Below are 21,919 nucleotides of genomic sequence, written 5' to 3' on the forward strand. Positions count from 1 at the left end.
GCAGATGGGTAGATAGATGCTGTGATGGATGAAGGTCATGTATAGGACTCTGTTTCTAACCTGCCTTGCTTTTCTGGAACACTGTACCTTAGAACCATAATAGCACTAGCTGTTTCTACAGTCATTTAGGGTTTGGATTTCCTTTCTCTGTTTCCAGGCTTGAGTTCTTAGACTTCTAGATAAACCCTCAGGATTTAGTATCCAGGCATTTGGCTTTACCAGTTCTGTTATTTTAAAAGCTTATTTGAAAATAGTGCTTGCAAATTGATTTTCCTGATAACAGGATCTGATGCTCTTCCGGAGTGAGGCTTCTGACTTCTTCAGGTTTTGCCTGTAAGGAAGTGATCTGTGTGGATTCTAGTCAGGTAGTTTGCACCATTGTGTCTCCTCAAAACCACTGCAGTAGGTATAAAATCACTGCATTCTTCCACCATGTTGTTTTGCTTGTATGTGAAGTTTGCACATATGTTCTAACTGATGGACAGTTAGTCATGTCCTTGATTTCTGTTAAATATGTGTATATATCCATATATAACTTTAAAATGGCTATCAGACGAAAGGAGTTTGTTTACAAACCCCCATATGCTGGTTTGTCAAATTATTTCCTGTCAGAAGCTGTTTACATCTCACCGTGTTAAGCCTAATTCCTGTCTTTTTGCCAGAATTTAAGATAGATAAGAGGGAAAAAAGACAAGCTAAGTCTGTGACACACCCTGAGTTACAACTGTTCGGATTTTTTTTTTTTTCTAGTGCAGTAGCTAAAGTTTGTGACCATGTTTTATCTGCACAGTGTTAATTTTTTTTATTTTTTTTTATTTTTTTTTTTTAGCTTATCTTTCATAAATAAGCTCTGGTAGCAGAAGAAGAAATCCAGTTGGCTGTTAAGTTAAACAAACTGTTGCTCTCAGTAATTTGGTGTTTGCAGCTAGTGCAGGGCAAGAATAAATTGTGTGGGTCCGCAAATAGAGATGCACATGTATGGTTTCAAATTCTCTCTGCTTCTCCCCCCTTCACCTCCCCAAGCCATCTTAAAATTCTTGAGCCCCTCGGAAGTGCTGAAAGGTAATGAAGAAGCCGAGGTCTTGAGAAGGAGGAGGAGGAGGGCATGTCAGAACATAGTTCAGCCATGTTAAACGGGCAAAAAGAAGTTGGAGGTACTGGCCATCGAGACTGGAATCCTTGTCTGCTGGGGCCATAAGAAGAGCAGCTGCAAAGATGTGATTTAAGTACAGCTCAAAAAGCATCTTGCATCAGCTTCTAGTCAAAAAAATGTGGTGGGGGTGGTGTTCTCTGTATTCTCTACCTAATGGCTCCGTGATTACGCTTTCTTGGGTAGACTCAATGGGATCTGTTAAGGCCATCCCTATTATAAATGCAGTGCTAATTCAAAAATTTGAGCAGAAATCAAGGCCACTTGACAGTCTGTTAAGGACTCTGTTGTACTGGCATTTTCACATGTATTTAGCAATTTTCAAACATTAAATGTTGTTTGTAACTGGGTACATAAGAGCTTTGTTTATCTGTTGCTTAATGTTATAAAATGCTACAACAAATATATTTCTTCTAAGGTATTGTTGTTCCAGTTTGTTCCTGTTTAAGGAAGGACTGAGTTTTAGCTGTGTGTCAGTGCTACTTTGAACTGAATCCTTTTAGCTTTTGGTGTTTTGTTTTGATTTTCCCCAGGGGTACTCTTTATTTCTTTTTCAGATATGTGTCTCCTCTAGTTGTAGGTGCTGAGGGGCAGAGGTGGCAGGAGCAGCTCTCAGCAGCTGTCTTCTTTCTGCTCTCCTGCTGGTCAGCAGGAGGTCGGGTGCAGAACAGACCTCCTGTAATAGAAGTAACAGACCCTTAAGTTACAACCTGTTCACAATGTGCAGTTGGTTCGTCTCATCACAGTCGGTGGTCGTGTTTCCATGCCTAGGGCTAACAGAACAAAAGGGGAAAAAAAGAATCATTCGGTATTTTGTTGGCTTGTTTTGGAGCTAAGAAAAAACAAGTAATGAAAACATCACAATAAAGCTCAGGTGGAAATGCTGCAGAGACTTTGTGTAAAGACTAACTCACACTGGTAGTGATTTTTCTGTCTTTCAAATCTTTTGTGTGATGTAAAAGAACCTTGTTTCTTTCAAGCTAATATACTGTGGGGTTTTTAAGCTTCAATTCTCAAATAAATTTGAGAATTCTTGAAGAGCTAAATATGAGTTACAAAAATCCAGTAACTAAAAATCAAATATAAATGAAATGCTAGTAAACTAAGATTCAGAGTTTATTTTCTCAGAGACTGTGAGAGAAGACATTCTGAAATCAGTTTGTAACATGCCTGGATATGTTTGGATTAGTATGTCTGAATGGATTTTAGCATTTCAGTTTTTTCTTCTTTCTTTGGCTTGATTTTCTTTTTTTTTTTCCTTCCCCCTTTATAATTATTTCTCTGTGTATCCCCCCAACAGGAAACAGCCCTCAAGATAGCCCTAGGAATTTCTCTCCCAGTGCCTCAGCCCACTTTTCTTTTGCACGCAGGTAAGAGACAGTTTGTAGTATGCAGCATGTATTTTTCATAGAGGAAATGGTGTTGGACACAAACATTATAAGATGATTACAAATACATCTGTCAAGTCTACCACTTAGAATGACAAGTGTTATCTCACTTATATAAACTCCCCTAAACCTCAGCTGCAATGAAGTTGTACTGGATGATTGATACAATGCAATGGTCCCTTTTTGAATAAAACACCAAAAAAATAAAAATAATGACTTAATTGTAGTGGATCCAGTTTTGACACTATCTCCTCATCCACTGAGAACTGGGAAAATTCTAAGCTCCTTCCCCCCGCCCCCCCCCGTTTGTTTTTTTTTTTTCCTTAACTATGTAACTGCATCACTTTTAAGAGCACTTTTATGGAGGTCTTGAGTTCTGGACCTGATTTTACTGGCAGCAGCTGGTCTGCTCACCATACCTTTAATACCTGACCTTGACCTGTTTCACAATCTGTATTACAGGCAGCTCTTCATAAGAGTGTTGTGAGGATTAATTGATGCTAGTAGAATTTTTGAAGGTCTAAAGTGAATTTGAAGTGATCTATGAAGTAAATTACTATTAAATGAAATGTAACTGGAGTTGATAGCATGCCATTGGAGACTGCCTGTTCGTGCCATTGTGGTTCCCTATCACTTAACAGCTTGTCAGCCTACCTCAGATAATGTCTTGTTAACTAAGCCTGGGAGGGTAGGCAGTTTGCATTTTGACACAAGAGTATATGTGGAAAAAATGAAATTGAAATGCTTTGGCTTTCTTTGTCGTTAGTGCCAGGCATGTAACTGTTGCATTTTCAATGGAAGTGGTCTGTTCAATAAAAGTAGCACACACAAGCTCTCAAAAGTAAGTGCAAGGAAATGGTTTAACTCCTTTTAAATGTTGCAAAGGAGAGAAAACTTTACTTGTGTAATCCTTTTATCTGAATCTAATTCATCTGTGACAGTAGATCTTGTCAATCTTTATAGTAACATATGATGTGACTTCTTTAAACAACACCTTAGAATATTTCTTTTGAATCTACTTCTTTCTGGTAACATCTTTAAAAAAAGGCAAGTTATCTCTTCGTAGATTACATTTGCTTGTGATCATATTTTTAGAAAGATTCATTAAATACAGAAATAGCTTATAATGGAAAAAACAGGTGTGAAAGACCAAACATTACTTAGAAATACAGTAGGCAGGAAGTAGTCTTCCTTTCCCACAAGTAATCAGCAGAAAGTTTAAATCATTATGTTTTCACAAACCTTAAAATTCAGGAGGAGAAAGTTAATTTCTTTACCAGTGTATCATTTGGATTTTGACCATTTTTAGAGCCCATAATGCTTGATGAAACTTAGTTTTAAAACGGCATTAATGTAAAAATTTCTTACGAATTTGGTATGTGTGTTGTGGCTTTCTTCATATAACCTGTCATAGGATTCATCTGAGTAATAAAATGACCTGTGGTTAGTCAGAGCAGTTTTCAGACTTCTGACTTTATGCCTTTTCTCTTATATTTTGTAAATTTAATGACAATGCAGACGAAGGGAAGAACAGTGTGTGCGCGTGGTAGAGCAGGTTGAAGAAACATGGTGTCACATGTGTATGGCTATTCCTTTTCCATTCACTGCCCCCCACTCAGTAAGGATACCAAAAAACTGGGAAGGTGTGAGGAAAGGAGGGAAAGGCAAAGGAAGTGGCTTGGAAGCCTCATGTGGGAAAGGAGGGCTTCCCAGAACAGTTGTTTCTCATCTACTGCTGGCTGCACCAGGCAGTGGTGGCAGGAAAGGGAGCTGTAGTGGGTAGGTGGCCCTCTGCCAGTGGCTGGAGGCAGCCTTCCTCAGGCCCCTCGGCAGCAAGCAGGAGTGTCAGCTTCCTGTGCCCGCATCTGGCAAGGTAATCAATACCTAAAAATAGCCTGTGCCTCTGGTAGCCACCACTTAGGCCTCTTCTGCTGGTATGTATACATCCAGTATCTGCAAGTCCGTGGATAGGTCAGGGATCATGCTTTCTAGAGCTGCTGCAAAGTGGGTAGGATCACATGGCAGGGCAGCGGATAAGTAGTGTATGAGGGGGAAGTGCTGTAGGGGCTTTCTACCCTTTTTCCCCTTCTTCCCTTATGGATGCCTCTTATTCTCCCTTCTTTGTTTCCCAGCTAACTTCCCATGTTATCCCCTCCATATCCTTGATGGTCCTTCTGTGTGAGAATTGCTGTGTGATGCAGGAACCTGTTCAATATGAGTTACTCTGGAAAGAAGTACTCTGTCTCACAACTGCAGAATATATGGGTCTCACCTGTGTTTAAATACCTTCCAAGTTCTTGTTCTTTCAACTCTGAATACATTTAGCTTGTGCAACGGAGTCAAAATGAAAACTCCTTTTGGACTTGTTCATTTATCTGGAGGTAGCTCATGCATACCTGTGGGAAAGAGAGAAGGGAGGAGACTTAATGAATTAAAAACAAAATTATGGAGGAGGAAGAAGCTTTTTTCCGTAGTTCAGTCCTTGATACAGTCAGCGGTCCCTCTAGCACACGTTCTTCTTATATTTTAACTAATTATGTACTGTAGGGTTGTTTTTTTTTCTCACTCTGTATGTATTCCAAGCTCCAGAGACTTGAGTTGTAGCTTGTGAATGGATATATGGAAGTAGAAGATAAAGCGTTACAATGGAGAAAAGCAAGGGGTTTTTTAGGCAGTTAGCTTGATGGGTAAGTGATCTGCATCAAGAGGTTTAAGATTTCTTACTTGGCGTGACTTCATTTTCTCCTTTATGGAATTACACTTTTGTGTAAATCAGACTTGAGAGATGATCTTTGTACTGACTGTAAAACACAGCTTTAATTCTCCTGTTTTCCTTTCCCCCACTATCATACTGTTTGTTAATAAAAACTTGTCCTATCTTGTTATTTATGTATTATTTTGCCTTTTTTTTTTGTTGTTGTTGTTTTTTTAACATACTTGATACAATTGTACTCCAGTCATGGGCACCGAAATGACAGGTAAATAGTAAATGTTACCCCTTCAAAAATCCACACACGACTCCCATGGTTATTTGATTTGTCACTCTGAATGTTCAAGTTCTGTTTTGTTCACCTCGAGTGGTGAAGAACAGAAACTGAATTTGGTCATGATTTTTTTTTTTTTTTTAAGTTCTGAGTGAGCTTCATTTTTGCTGCAAAATTATTTTTTCCTGATTTACGTACCTAACTTCTAACAAGGTTGCTTTTACCTCATTATTCTTTGCAGTTATTTGACATTACCCTACTAGCTTGATAGTATCTTGTACTGATGTCACTTAAGCACTACCCTGTATTTCAAGCAGGCTGTGGTGGTTTATTCTGTGTTTCAGAGCATTGTGGTTTGCTTTTGTTCACAAGTTTTTAATTTGCTTCTCATTAATTTTCATTTGATGGACCTGAGAGTTGCAAACATTCTCTGTGGTCCATTTCTGTGTGTTTAGTGAGACACTGATTCTGTGGAGCTGCTCTCTGTGTCCATTTCTGTGTGTTCAGTGAGATACAGATTCTGTGGAGCTGTTCATCCACTTTCTGGTTGTTTCATCTCATAGATATTTAACTAGAAAAAAATGTGTAAGCCCAAGTCATGCTTGCTGAGTGTTTATTGTGGTGCTCTGTGAAAGTTTAATTTTTTAAGAAACCCTGTTTCTGTCATGCCTTTGAAATGCAGTTTTACACAGTAATACTTCCATAGATGTTTCTGTGTTAGGATACTTCAGTGTTCATTTGACTAACCTTGGTTTCACAACAGGACTGATGGGCGCCGCTGGTCTTTGGCTTCTCTCCCTTCTTCTGGCTATGGTACAAATACACCCAGCTCAACTGTTTCTGTAAGTATCCACTTGGTGTGCTGATACATTTCTAATACATGCCATATCATCTCAAATGTAGCTTGCTTCTCTTAGGAGAAGGCAATGTGGTTTTTGTTGCTATGGGTAGACTTTCAAGTAGTATGGGATACAAAACCGCTTTACTTCCATGCAACACAAGAAAAATTTAGACAATGTGTGATTTTGTTAGATTTTCTGTCAGTGAGTAGTGTTTAACTGCCCCCTCTTGATCTGTGGGGCAGTAAGAAGGGGAACTTACTGCCTTATTTTACCCATATGGTAGTTAGATACCAAGTTTTAAGTAAGGCTGCCTTGATAAGAGAAATCTCGCTATGACATGATTCATCTCTCCTAGGTCAGACTGCTCTGTTAAGATGGCATGAATCATGCATTTGCCTTTTTTCTTTGGCAATAATGAGATCTTAGTCCATGATAACAGGTTAGATACTTGGCATTTTAGATAGCTATAATTAGAATAGAATAAACTTTGGGACATATAACTGGATAAATGTAAGTCTTGATATGTTTTGCATGTTAGAGCAATCCTTTTGATGTGATACTGTATCAGCCTCCCTGCCAGGCATGTGCTGGCTGACTCATGAGTGCACCATCACAGTGCATGAGATTCTGCTTCAATACTTAGGAGCTAGGCAGTGGGAGTAGTACACACTCGTACTTCTACACAGTACTGGCTCATATCACAACCTGGAACTTAGCTGTCTGTTGTGATAGTCACACAAGAAGGACTGGGAAAGTAATGCTGTGGAGAAAGCCTGCTTTGGAAATAGTAAATAGTTGGCGTTTTGGCAGTTACAATACATCTTCTGCAGTAAAGGGCTTGGTCTCTGTAGATCCAACTATAACTCTTCAAAAATTGGTTTGTATCTTTAGCCTTGTTTTTTTACCTTTTATGGTAAAAGTGGTTTATGTTTTTCTTTTTTACCTTCTATACATTTTACCGGACACCTGATACCTGATTTTTTGTAAATGTTTCTTTTACAGTTTAAGTAAACTTTCTCTTTTTCTAGGTGTGTTGTTTCTTTTGTGGAATAGTTGAGTTCTATATCTTACACATTGATGAGATCTGACCATTTTATCGTATAATCAACTCTTATTTTATTTTTGTCCACAAAAGCTTCTGGAGAGTTAATTCAATACCTGCTTCAAACCAGGTTTAAAGATTTCATGGGTCTTAAGAACTGTTCCTCAGCCACACTGATTTTTGACCTCTGCTTTCCTTCCTGTGTAGATCTTACTTTTTCCAAACAAATTTCTTGGTTTCACATTAATTCCCTAACCACTTTCCATAGTGCATGTTTGTACACCTCACTGGAACTAGTCTTAATATGCTGTGCTCTTCACTTAGAATATACTGATGTAAAGAAGGTTATGTCAGATAAGAAGTAATTGCTGTAGCAACCCCATCACTGTTGCAGGAGACATGTTTGTGCTAGAAAGGAAATGAAAAGCTGTGTCAGAAACATATCAAAACACAGTTTTAATTTTCATTTTTTACTCACGTGCTTTTTCTTTGACACAATTTTAAAATGGTAATTCTAGTTCTTATACTTCATTCTCACTTAAGTTTACTATCTGGTGTATGCATCCTGGAATGTGGAGCAGTTTTACATTGGTTTTGCGTTTCTTATGAAAAAATACAGCACTGCCATTTATGGACTTAGATACCTTAACTTCATAATAGACAGTTGTTGAGTTTTCCCTTGATATTTTGTCACTAGACCACATTTTATAAATATTAAAATAGATGTTTTCCCCAGCATTGAACAAACAGCTTCTGACTTGTGGAAAGAAATGTTTTTCCAATAAATTTTGAATTTTGTTGAAGAAATCACCAATAGGAATTTATGCCATGCATTTCTTACGGTTAGTTTGTTGTGAAGGTTTTTTCACACCACCACCCTCCCCTCCGCCAAGAATCCTCTACTGCTGATGAGCCGTGCAAGAGCACCAGGACAGCCTCTGAATTTTAAATCTAGCCACTATTTTTTTGCTTCTTAGAAGTTTCACTTTCTTTTGGACAATATACATGGAAAAGAGAGAAAATGAAGGCTGGAAGTGTGCCAATGCAACTGTTTTCATGTACTTTTTCAGAATCAAAAGTACATGATTCAAAAGTACATGATGAAGCAGCTAGCAGTGTGCAGCCTCTTCCTCCACATTCTTAGAAATACTTAGAGGTAATGAGGGACCACTTCACACACTATAGCCTAAGTGTACGTACAGAACAATCTCTTTTCAGTGCTGGATAAATAAGGTTCATGTTAATCCATAGATGTATCAACTGGAGATCAGAAACAATTTTTGCACATCACAGTGCAACACAACTTTAATCTTTAAAAGCAACTGAAAGAGCAGCGGCGGAAGGGTCTGAGGTAATCATGGTTATACTCAGTGGTTCACCTTTTCTTGTTAGCCTGTGGGTTTTTGTGTTTTTGTAATACTGGAAGTGGAGAGATTGATAGAATTCCCAATTGAATGGAAGTGCGTGGGTTTGGAAGTGGTGCATATACCAGTTTTCACAACAGTGTTATAGACAAATGAAAATATCTCCTGCTAAGATTATTCATTTGAAAAGAAACTCTTGGTTGTATTCCATTAAAGTTGGATTACATTTTGCCAGTTATGAGATGCATTTGAGATGATTTTGTGTCTTCTAGGAGAGCAAGTCTATAAAAATTATAAAATGAGAAAATACTCAGTTGCATATTTTTGCCAGTATATTATATTCTTGGAAGCTTCTTTGGATGGGGAAGAGTAGGGTAGGAGATGAGGAAAGAGACTTTGGGGTTGCATTATCTGGTATTGGCTGCAAATTTGCCTTTATGTATTAGAAGAACAATTTGGATTGCCATGATGCACTCTGGTTGTGCAAATTAAAAGCATGTTGAATCTTAAGTAATTTTTGTAGCAGCTGTTACAGAATGCCAAGGGACCTAATTTTGTAAAGAATTTTGCTATGAAGATTTGGATTTGTACAGAGATCAAAAATGTAGACCTTCAAGAAAACACATCCTGTGCCTGTGATGGTGCTGAAACAACTGAGAGCTGTTAGTAAGCGGAAGATTCTCACTTTAATCCTGTTGGATCTAGACTCTGTGACACTTTTTATGCAGAAAAGTGTGATACAAGTTACTGTCCTCCTGGTGTTCCCAGAATCCCCTGAAGCTGAAGAGGTAGAGATTGATTTTTATAGAAATAGCCATCTGTAATGACCTGCATTGGGAAATTTCCGTGGTCTAGAGTATCTTTCATCTTACGGAGCATGGCTGTAGGAAATACACCATGAGGTTAACTGCAACTAGCTGCTGTAGTGTCAGTTAAGAATTTAACTATGCTGTGTGAATTATGCATGTAATGTAATGTGCTAGGGCTGAATTTCTGTGACTTGACAAGTTGCTGCTTGTCATGTGAACTGTGTTAGATTCTTGGTGTGTGTGTGGTTCTTAGCCTGCAGCAAAGCAAGGTAATGCAGTCTGCTAACTTTGTCTTGTTCTGATGTGATACAGCCTTCCCACAAAGACCAGTCCTGTGTGAGTTAACCTTTCCCAGCAGTAGGTTTTCTTTTTTGCCTTTAAGAGATGACTTCATGGGAGTTAGTGTGGTAAGTACGCTCTTCTAGAGTTCCTAGGAATCAGGATATGTTCAGCCTTTACCACACAAGTTGCCATGAAATTAAGAGGACTGTTTAGCTTCTGTGCTTAGCTGCCTGGATATTACCTGCTGACCTTAGCAATGTAGGGCAGTGTTTATACAGTACAAAAGTATTGATTTCCATCACGAGAGTTGATATAGCAAAGAAGCTCTTACTGAGTTGGCCTCCAAGAAAAGGCAGGGGCTTTGGTGTCCTGTGTGGGAAGACAGACAAGAACAATAATGTGTACATGAAAATTAACATGCAAGAGAAACTACTGTTCTTTAAAAAGCTAGCTGGAGACTGAAGAGCTCCAGAAAGACATGCAAGTTTTTGACTTCTCCTCTGCAGGTTAAATAAAGGGAATGGCTGCATGCTACCAGTCAGCTTTGTGCAGTCATACAAGGATATTTGTGGATGAGCTATCTTGGAAACTAGTTTAGAAACTGGAAACAGTAGAGCATTTCTCTGTCTGTACTAGTCATTAACTACACTATAGTTAATGCATTGAACTATGTACATGTTCTTTAAAAGGATATCAAATCAGTATCAGTGAAGTAGTTTCCAAGTTTTGCCTCCAAACATTTTGAGTGGCTCAGGTAGCTAGCTGCGCTGTAGAAAAGACAGTAAAATATGATCATCACATGTCCTGCATTATATAGTGTTGTTCTATACATGCAGTTTCACAAGGTTAGTTAATTGTGGTAGAACTTCAAATTTCATACTTGTCTGTATATTCCATTTTTATACTAAGTGGATGGTTTGGGTGTACATCCTTTCACTTTTGTAAGCCATAGAACTGTCTTTGTAAATGCATTAATAATGTTACTGATAAATTTATTAAGTTTTTTCACTTCATTTTGAATGTATAGGGTTTTACAAGAAAATAGCATATGAATTTTGTCAGCAACAACTGAAATTACATTTAGTTTTATTTTTTAAAGCATCAATAATGTCTTAAATATGGATAATGAAGTACTTTCATTATGGAACTGACAATTTGTGTTATGTCAATAAGTTATGTTCTACAGTTATCATACTTGTTCTGTCCTATTCAAATAATTAGTTTTCAGCAGACCCATTTTAGCTATTCTTACATACTTGTGTGTGTACTGACATTAGATGTCATCTAAACTTACAGGAAATAAAGATTTTTGAAATGCAGTGGCTCTTTCTTTTGGGACTGAAGTAGTTTGTTTATACTTACTCTATATTTAGCTGTTCAAGTTGAGACTAATTATTTATTTTCTTCTTTAAATTGCTAGTCAGGCATGGGAAACAGTCCCTGTAATTTTTAAATTGCAAGGCTTTATTCATAAGCACTGAATATGGTCTTGAAAACGTGTTTTTGCTCCAGTAGAAGCTTATGTTCTGTTCTGTTCTGCTCTTCTAGTCATCCTGCTCATCTCAAGAGAAGCTACATCAGTTACCATACCAACCGACACCTGATGAACTACATTTTCTGTCTAAACATTTCTGTACCACTGAGAGCATTGCCAGTGATAACAGGTGCAGGACCACTGCAATGCGCCCGCGGTCCCGAAGCCTCAGGTGAGTTTGTCTACATGGAAATAAGGGTTGGATCTAAATTAATGTATTTTGGAGCATCATAGTTTTGCACATTGGGAATGTTCACTGTTTTTTAAATTGCTGAAGTATAATAGAGGAAGTATGCCTCCGAGAACGAATTATGAATAGTTCTTTTAAATTCGTGCTTCTGGATTTAATCATGGCTTTACTTCAGTGGTTGTAAACCACTTACTGTTGTAAACTAGGTCTTAGTAGAAGGCAGCTAACCCTCATGAACTCATGATGAGCTTGTCATTACTGGTCTTACAGTAGCACTGGTTCTCTTCCAGAGTTCAAACTGTTTACAGAATTAAGTCTTCATTTGCAAAACAAGTTCAAAATGTATTATATCCTGAAACTATCTAGAAAGAAACATCATAAAGAACGCCTACCCTCTCTTCAGTGGTTTTGCCTGTGGATGTCCATAACAGTCTCCCTATCAGTTAAAGGACCCACCATGGTGATATCTTCAGCTTCCATTTTTGTCTTTTTAGAAAGCCAAAAGCCAGTTACAGAATTGTAGACTTCCCTTCATTTGGGTTGGAAGGGATGTGAAAGATCATCTTGTTCCAACCCCCCTGCCATTGGCAGGGACACCTTCCACTAGACCAGCTTGATCAAAGCCCTGTCAAGCCTGGCCTTGAACACTTCCAGGGATGGGGCATTCACAACTCCTCCAGTCAACCTGTTCCAATGCCTCACCACCCTCGCAGTAAAGAATTTCTTCTTAATACCTCAATTAAATCTACCCTCTTTCAGCTTAAAGCCATTCCCCCTCGTCCTGAGGGGGAGAACTTAAGGAGTCCAACTCTTTAAGCCTGTCTTCATAGAAGAGGTTCTCCAGCCCTCTGAGCATCTTTGTGGCCTCCTCACTTGCTCCAGCAGCTCCACATCCTTCTTATGCTGGGGGCCCCAGAGCTAAACACAGCTGGTGGGGTCTCATAAGCATAGAGTAGGAGAGAATCAACTCCCTCAGCCTACTGGTCATGCTTCTTTTGGTGCAGTCCAGCACGTGGTTGGCTTTCTGGGCTGCAAGCACACACTGCTAGGTCATGTTAAGTTTCTCATCGATCAACACTCCCAAGTCCTTCTCCTCAGGGCTGATCTCAGTCCAGTCTCTGCTCAACCTGTAGCTGTGCCTGGGATTGCCCAACCCAGGTACAGGACCTTGCTCTTGGGCTTCATGAGGTTGGCATTGGCTGCCTTTCAAGTGTGTCTAGGCCCCTCTGGATGGCATCCCTTCCCTCCAGCATATCAACCGAACCACACAGCTTGGTGTTACCAGCAAACTTGCCAAAGGTGCGCTCAATCCCACTGCCCATGTCACTGACAAAGATGTTATATAGTGCCAGTCCTAAAACTGACTCCTGAGGGGTACCACTTGTCACCGGTCTCCAATTGGACATCAAGCTGCTGACCACAACTCTTTGCGTGCAGCCATCCAGCCAGTTCTTTATGCAACACATGGTCCATCCGTCAAATCCATGTCTCTCCAGTTTAGAGGCAAGGATGTCATACAGGGCAACGTCAAATGCCTTGCACAAGTCCAGGTAGATGACATCAGTTGCTCTTCCCTTATTCACCAACACTGTAACCATGGCCACCAAATTTGTCAGGCATGAATTGCCCTTAGTGAAGCCATGTTGGCTACCACCAGTCACCTCCCTATTTTCCATGTGCAGTAGTATGGTTTCCAGGAGGATCAAGTCCATGATCATGCTGGGCACCCAAGTGAGACTGACTAGCCTGTAATTCCCTGGGTCTTCCTTTTTTCCTTTTTATAAGTGGGGATTATGTTTCCCCTTTTCCGGTCAGTGAGAACTTCACTGAACTGCCACAACTTCTCAGAGATGATGGATCGTGGCTGAGCCACTCCACCCGCCAGTTCCCTCAGGACCCCTGGATGCCTGTTTTCAATTCCCTTGTACTTGTGCACCTTCAGGTTCCTTAGATGTTCTGGAGCCTGATCATCTACATCAGGCAGTTCTTCATTCTCCCAGTCCACATCTTCTCCTTCTACTGAAAGCATGACTGGAGCTCTTGCCAGTGAAGCCTGGGGCAAAAAAGTCGTTGAGTACCTTGGCCTTCTCCGTGCTCCGGGTGACCAGGTTTCCCATTCTTTTCCAGAGGAGGGCCCACATTTTCCTTCATCTTCCTTTTATCACTGGCTTTCCTATGGAAGCTTTTCTTGTTGCCCTCGACATTCCTGACCAGATTATTTTATCAGGGCTTTAGCTTTCCTAACCTGATCCCTGGCTGCCTGGGCAATTTGTGTATATACCCCCCAGACTATCTGCTGACACCCTCTTTAGGCTTTCTATTTGTGTTTGAATTTGTCCAGGAGCTCTTGTTCATCCACACAGACCTCCTGCTGTTTTTGCTTGACTTCCTCTTTTGTTGGGGTGTGTCACAACTGAGCTTGCAGGAGGTGATCCTTGAGTACTAACCAGCTTGCTTGGGCCCCTCTTCCCTCCAGGGCTTCATCCCATGGTACTGCACCAAGCAGGCTCCTGAAGAGGCCAAAGTCCACTCTCCTGAGGTCCAGGGTAGCGAGTTTGCTGTGCACCCTCCTCGCTGCTCTCAGGATCTTGAACCCCACCATTTCATGGTCACTGTAGCCAAGGCTTCCCTCCAGCTTCACATTTCCCACCATGTTGGTGAGAACAAGGTCCAGCACAGCCTCCTTTCTCGTACCTTCCTCTGTCACTTGGAGAAGGAAATTATCATCAGCACATTCCAGGAACTGCCTGTATTGCTTACGCCCTACTATGTTGTCCCTCCAATAGATGTTGGGGTGGTTGAAGTCCCTCATGAGAACCAGGGTTTGTGAATGTGAGGCTGCATCTGTCTGCAGGGGGCCTCATTCACTCAGTCTTCCTGGTAGGGCGGCCTGTAGCAGACCGCACTGCAAAGTGCCCTGTCCCTGCCCTCCCTTTAATCCTGACCCATAAGGTCTTGGTCAGCTTCTCATCCATTTCCAATTGGAGCTCTGCACACTCCAGCTGGTCATTGACATAGAGGGTGGCACCCTTTTGCGGTATCCTCAACGTGTCCTTCCTAAAGAGCCTGTATCCTTCCATTCCAGCACTCCACAGGAGCCATTCCACTGTGTCTCCATGATAGTAATAAGCCCTGCAGGCGTGTGAACGTTTCCGGCTCCTCTTGTTATTCCCCATGCTGCATGCATTGGCATGGAGGCATTGAAGTTGGGCTCTCTATGAAGCTGACATACTGTCTGGAGTGGCAAGAATTCTTTTATGCTGCTCTTCAGGTGCATTCCTGCTGACACGCTATCGCTCTCCAGGTCTGGCCGTCTCTTTGCTGGCACTGGCATCAAACTGGTAGGAAGGGCCTAGATTGAGGTTCACCTGCCCTGGCAACTTGGGTTCTTTTGCTCGTGCAAGAAACCCCTATGCACACATTATGATAAAGTCACTCCTAGAGGGTAGAATCCCCTTTGTGGGTTTTCTTACCTGTTGCTCATCTTTTAGACCAGACTGAATGGGCTAGTGTCACCAATTGGAAAATCAGATAGAAGTTTTTCAAACTTTTTCAAATTTGTCAATGGACAGGGAGGCTCATGATTGCAGAAAGCAGTTTTGTAGGTTAGCTGAGGCCGTGGGTACCTTATATGGACTTGTTTTCCTGTGGGTCTCATGCTTTTCTTAGAGGCACAGTACTCCAGCATGGATGGAACTCATCCATATGTTTGGCGTTAATTGTAGGAAGTTGCTGCTTTTATCTGCTAGTCAGATTGAAAATCGGTAATTTTGATTAAAAAAAAAACAAACCCAAAGAAACAACAGCAAAACCCCCAAACAAACAAACCAACAAGCTCATTCTTAACATTTTCACTTGCAGCTAACAGTTCTTGTTCAGTTATTGCTATTTTGATTGCATGTAACCTTCAAGGAGGCAGGTATAGCCATAATTAACAGTTAAATATATCTTTGTTGCCCTTCTGAGAAAGAGGTGATGTTCACAAGTGTTGCAAAACTGTTTGTATCCTGAAGGGTAGTTACGAACTAAGAACATAGTTAGCAGTTAGATGTCAAGCATTAAATATAGCATTAAATAACCATTAAGGCCTAGTCAGAAATAGCAGAAATGAACCAAATGTACCAGGTCAGAGAATGCACTTTTCCTGTGAAGCCTATGTTGACTTTTTGTTGCAAATAAACTGTACAAAAATATAGTAACTAATTGTAGCTCATGCTGAAAGAAGTTTAAAGGACTAATCTGCTTTGCTTGCAGCCCTGGACGTTCTCCCGCCTGCTGTGACAATGAAATAATTATGATGAACCATGTCTACAAAGAAAGGTTCCCAAAGGTAATGAATTATATTTAAGATACCTAGTATCTAAATTGATAGGTACATAGGTTTTAAGTAAGTGGTGGGTTTTTTTTCATGAGAACTAATGATCCAACCCAGTAATGGTTTTCATAAACCATCACTAAACTCTTACTACAAAGATAAAATCACAATAAAGAAAATCCCTGCTGAGAACTGGACAATTTGGCAAAGCTGCTGAACTGGTTTTGAAATGAATCGTGCTGGTAATATATTCTGCTGATTGGTAACTGATGGTACATTTGATTTATATAGGTGGTGTGTACTTGGGGCAAATGTTTACTGAATTAATAAACGAAAAATGGTTTCTGTTGAGAAGTCTTGTGCAGCATCTGCTGATACACCTGCAAGTTCCTTTCTTTAAGTGACATTTATTCCTTTTCCCAAATACTCATTATATAGTTAATTTAACCGTGAAGATCACAGGTGTGGAGGTCTAACTATGAGATATCAAATGGGGACATGTTGCTGTCATGTCCAAAGGTCTGAGGGTCTGAGGCACAAATGAATTCCTAGGTGCAGCTGTGTAGCTCAGAGCACTGTGGTCTTGGTTGCTTCTAGGATTTTGATATCCCTGGAACATAAAATATGGTAAAGCTGATACTGTTACAAGAAGTGTGTAAAAATAGAAGAAATTTCTTCATAGATACATGAACAGAGATTTGTCAGAATTTGCAGAGCAGTTGAGCAGCAATTTAAAATGTGGAATGATCCACCCATTTCACTGTTTTAGATATGAACTAAGAGATGTGTGAGATTACTTTTTAATAATAAAGCTATCTTTAATTTTTTTAAGCATCTGCAGTTTTATGAGAACCAGAAAGTTGATTTTGTAAAACAGACATACTTAGCAACCTGCAAATGTATCTGACAGGACCAGTAAGCCTGTGATACTTTTAATCAGTTAGTGTTCATTCAAACTCTGCCCAGTGAAATATTCGTGTGATATACCCTGCCTGAAAGGAGGCAAGATATTCTGGATATTCTGTAGTATGTCCAGTTTCAGCAGAACAGAGTAGAACGTGAGTTCTCTTCCTCTCCTCATCCGTTTTTATTTTGGACTTAAAGTTTTATAATCATGTATGTTTTCTTTATTGATCATCACAAGATTAGTAGTTAATCAGCACAGTTAATCAGCAGTGGCAGATAAAGGGGAGTTTCTGCGTAGCAGAACAGTAAGGTTGTTGCTTTTCTGACCTGGTATCGTGGGGAAACGTCCTTTGTCACTTTGCCTTTCTGTTGGCTTACTTTTTAGCTTCAGTCATTCCATGCATTCCAACTTGGTAACTTTTCACGCATTCCAGCATGGTAGCGTCATAGACAGTAGAGAAACGTCACAGAACGTAAGTGCTGAGGCTGTTAGATTAAAGTAAAGCTGGCTGATTTAATGTATCGTATCTCTGTCTATAGGCCACAGCTCAGATGGAAGAGAGGCTTCGCGACATTATAACAAATCACTCTCCAGAGAATGTTCTTCCTCTGGCAGATGGAGTGCTCAGTTTTACCCACCATCAGATCACAGAACTGGCTCGAGATTGTTTGGATAAGTCTCACCAAGGCCTCATCACGTCACGATACTTCCTTGAATTACAGCAGAAATTAGACAAATTGCTTCAGGAGGTATGAGCTGTGAGAATAGTGTTGTGTTTGCTTGAAAAATCGTTTAAATCTGATAGCCTAAGAGGAGTTGTCTTGAAGTAATCATGACTGTTTGCTCAAATAATTGTCAGAGTAGTATTCGTAGCAGTTTTATTCTATGTTAGGACCACTACAAAGACTATAAGGTATTCTAAGTGTACTAGTCTGGAATAGATGGGTTGTAAAGATTCCAGAATCAACAGCATTTTGTTATTCAGTGCAAGTTACAGATTGCTTACAGAAGTGTGTGCATAAGCCCTAAATGAGAAGGCTTGCTATTATTCCATTTACAGTGGATAAATGAGGAAACATACACTTTCCACTTTATCAACGCTACTAATTGCCTGCTGTGTCGAGAAAGCAACCCTTAGCTTTCCCTTTGCTAGAGCTTATTTAATGATTTAAATATTTATAATAATCCTTTCATAATTAAACTGCTTATTAACAGACGTAATTTCTGAAAGTGTTGAAACTTCCATAATTGACTAAATGAATGAGAAACTTAAAATGACAAAATAAATGCTCTATGACTGCAGTTTATGAATGTATAGTTTTAAAACCAGTGAGTACATCATGTAATGTACTAGTTTGTGTGGGATTTGATAGCACATTTTTAGACAGAGTTAATGTGATAGACCAGCAGATTTGATACTGGCATGAAATTTTCTGACTGAGGTTCTAAGATACCATGCCTACCTTACTTTCTGTATTGTCTTCTGCTTTTTTTTTGAATGCTGGAGCAGTTGCTAAAGGGTTTGGTTGATTTTTTTTTTTTTTTTTTATTTTTTTTTTTTTTTATTTTTTTTTTATTTCCCCTCTCTGTGCTGTGTTTTTGTAAGCTTCTATTCACTAAATGGGTTTTCTGTAACTATTCTATTTTGAACTTTTCTTTTTCATAAAACAATGCGAAACTTAGGACATCTGTGATTTATTTCTGGATTATTGAAACCCTGTTTTTTAATCAGAAAATAAATACAGCTTGCTTACTAGTCAAAAGGAAGTGCGACCTAGCTACCTTCTTGTGAAATACTCCTGAGCTTTATGATGCCGAAGTGCAGGCAGAGTTGGCTGGAGATACCTGACTATGAATTATGTTATGCTGGTGATTGTGTCAAAATACAAGGAAAGATATCTAAGTTAAGATTCACGGAACCACTGTTAATCACTGTTAAGAACATATCCTTTAAAATGGCTTCAGTCAATGGACTCAGGAGAACATGTTAATACCCCCCCTCCAAACCCACTAAAAAACCCACTATAGCAAGTTATTCTGCAGTCTGCATATAAATTAATGCACTATAAAAAAAAAAAAACAAAACAACGAACAAAAGAAAAAAAAAAAAACAGCCACCACAAACAAACCAGAAAACACCAGAAGACTCATTTTATCATGGTCTATGATGCTAATTCTTTATTATGTAAAAATTTCCTGTTCTGCAAAACATAATACATTAAAATAGTCAGATTTAACTTTTGAGTCAACTACTTAATACCTGTTGATAGCAAAATCTGCCAGTAAGAAAACTTTCTCTTTGCACAACTAAGTTGTGATCACTCAGTTGTGCTTTGGGTTCATGCAGTTCATTTGTTGTCAGTTCCCAGCTGTGAGGCTCAGTAGGAAGCTGCACCTCCTACTGCTAGTTGCCATATTGTGGTTACTTTGCATACCGGGGGAGGGTTCCCTTGAGATTTGAGCAGCTCCATTCCACCAACATGTTTATAATGCTAAGGTCAAGGTCAGGTGGACCTGAATACTTTTCTGCTTCATTCCTCCTAAATGTGACCTGAGATGAGTCTTCTGTTCACATGAGCACGAAGGTGGTTTGAATTTTGCTGGTTATTAAAATAGGCAGGTGTTTTGTTTGCAACAGAGGGTTTTTTGGACGTGGTTGGTAAGCGTGCAGAACACAAATGCTTTTGTCCAGTTAAAGGTCTTCCAAAACCTACTGCAGAATGCCAGCTGGTATTTGTGCCTTTTTCTTCTTTTCCTACTTCAAACTTCACAGATTAATTCTTCTCAGATATTTGGTGGAGTTTAAAATTGTGGTGCTTGTATTAAGAGCAATATGTATATTGCAATAATATATTGTGGGTTTTTACTTCAGAAAATGAGCTACATTGTATGAAAATTACATACCCTTATTAATCACTTTTTAAATGTTAACTTCTTAATTCTCTCTGTAGTTTTGAATAAGCAAGAGAGGACGAAAAACTACAATTTACTATTCAAAACAAAGAAATGCTTTGATATTTGAGTGAAGGACTATTAGTGTATTTTAATCAGGAGGAGAATAATACGGTTTCTTTGCATTCATTAGGATACTAAAATTATATAATTGGTTCTTAGGAACATTTGGAAGAAATTTGAAATGCAGTTCAGGCCATTGTGCAAATGTTAGCAAACGTTCTATTTTTTATGTATGCGTTCTTTTATAGTAGTTTTACCCCCTTTGTTGTAATCCTTGTAGAACTCAATTTTTCATTGTCTTCCTTTCTACATGTACCTTTATATGGAGCCTTTCTCCATATATATATATATATATATATACTTATATTTATATGTCCTTGTCATTATAGTATGACATGTGACCACAGGAAATCAGTATCAGTCTGGCATGGACGTTGCTTATGTTAATCAATATTACTTAGGTCACTTTTCATTTAATCCTAAAATTATGAACAAATTGAGACATAGCTGTACTTGTACAGAGATGTATGTTGTATTGAAATATAGTCCCTTCTGCAAAACTGATGTATAAGTTAAAAAAAAAAGAAAGATAGGTGTTATGTCCGTTACAGGCGCTTTTATTTTGTTTTTTCCATGTTAGAATTGTACAAATGAGATTATTTCAATTTGAAATCACAGCCTTGCTCAAATCCTTGTTATTACTGTTGGCATCTTGAAAGTGACATGCTGTTTGTCTTAAGTATGTGCTTCAAACCCTGGAAGGTGTTCCAAATATGATATATTCTTTTCAAGTGTGATTTTTTTTTTTAAATCATTTTATTTTTCTCTTTTAGGCTCAGGAGCGATCAGAGAGTGGAGAAATGGCATTTATTAAACAACTTGTCAGAAAAATTCTGATAGTTATTGCTCGTCCTGCTCGCTTACTGGAATGCCTGGTAATATCATGCTTACTATGTTTTTTCACTTGTTAGTGTAGAAAGGTTCCTGACTTACTATTCAAGGCCCTTTACAACTATCAAACAGTGGGATAGGGCTTCATTGTTGGTGGGATCCTTTCTGCTTTTATTTCAGAAACATTGCATGGAGTTGACAGAGACCTCCTGCAGTTACAGTTGTATTTGGTTCCCTGCTGTTGCAAATACTATGTTATAGAATCCGTTTCCTCAACTGATAAAGCTCCAGATCAAAACCAGTTGGGTTTTTCTGTTGTTTTGTTAGACTTTGCTATTCCTTGGGAAGATTGTTCTGGAATTGTAATTGCTTTGTGGTCTCCTGTTGTTGTTATTCTTCCTCTTCTTACAAGTTTCATAATTTTGTTTCACTCAATAGCTGCCAGAGGTATAAGCAGCTTGCAGTAAGCTTTGCAGTACCTGATCTGGGGGGAACAGGCAGAATGATTAGTTCATCTGGATATGAAGATAATTGGAGTTAATGCTGGGTACCAGAAAGAGCAGAAGAGTTAACTGATTTACGCATGAGCATAGCACTGTTGTCACCAGACTGGGCTAGCCTGTGCAAGGCCATGTGGGTGGGTGTGTTTCTGCTCTGCCTGCCCTTGCTGTGGGAGCTGGGATGGCTCAGGTGTGGGAGGTTACTCCTACGTACAGAAGCAGTGTGCTTCAGTTGTTCAGTGGAACTAACAGACTTTTGCAGAACACAGTGTACTCAGGAGGATGGTGCAGACACCCAAATACCATGTAAGAACCAGCCTGAGACCAACAGGCCTGGCACACAGCCTGAGCTGACTTTGTTGAGCCACTCTGCTTGCCAGTACCAGGATCACAGTGTTGATGCTGCATACAGCTATTTGAGGCTGGCAAGGCTTACGTGAGAGCCAGTAACTGCTGGTAGACTCAACTTATGCCTGGGAGTGTCAAACTACGTTTTCATGGCAGTGAACCTGAGCTAGTAAGTCTTTCCAGCCTGATTTTGGCTCTGTGCTGTGTCTCTTCATCTGCAGCACACTTAATCCACAACCTGGCTCATTCAGCTGTGGGCATTTTGAGAGCTGCCTCTCTTTTGTTTTGGAAACACCATGTCTCAGTGTTCCTAGTTGCAGTTTGTTCATGATTTGCAGTTTAGAGGGATCTAAAATAAGGTGCCTGATTCAGCATGTAAGAAATGTTTAAAGGCAGGCTGTAGAGAAGAGGATACCTT

At 39.5% G+C, this 21,919-nt stretch overlaps 1 protein-coding gene across 1 annotated transcript in view; it reads left to right on the forward strand.

Moving 5' to 3' along the window:
• MAST4 (microtubule associated serine/threonine kinase family member 4) overlaps nucleotides 1-21,919 on the forward strand; it is a gene marked incomplete at its 5' end in the record, with an annotated part of 284,622 nt that overhangs the window by 216,612 nt on the left and 46,091 nt on the right. The window contains 7 exons of the mRNA XM_080637246.1: nucleotides 2,451-2,520; nucleotides 5,496-5,516; nucleotides 6,286-6,364; nucleotides 11,410-11,567; nucleotides 15,840-15,915; nucleotides 17,347-17,556; nucleotides 20,596-20,697. Coding sequence (XP_080493372.1) covers nucleotides 2,451-2,520; nucleotides 5,496-5,516; nucleotides 6,286-6,364; nucleotides 11,410-11,567; nucleotides 15,840-15,915; nucleotides 17,347-17,556; nucleotides 20,596-20,697 — 716 coding nt within the window. The remainder of the gene's footprint in view (nucleotides 1-2,450; nucleotides 2,521-5,495; nucleotides 5,517-6,285; nucleotides 6,365-11,409; nucleotides 11,568-15,839; nucleotides 15,916-17,346; nucleotides 17,557-20,595; nucleotides 20,698-21,919) is intronic.

The sequence above is a fragment of the Psittacula echo genome, assembly GCF_963264785.1.
Source record: "Psittacula echo genome assembly, chromosome: Z".
In the NCBI taxonomy this organism is placed as follows: Eukaryota; Metazoa; Chordata; class Aves; order Psittaciformes; family Psittacidae; genus Psittacula; species Psittacula echo.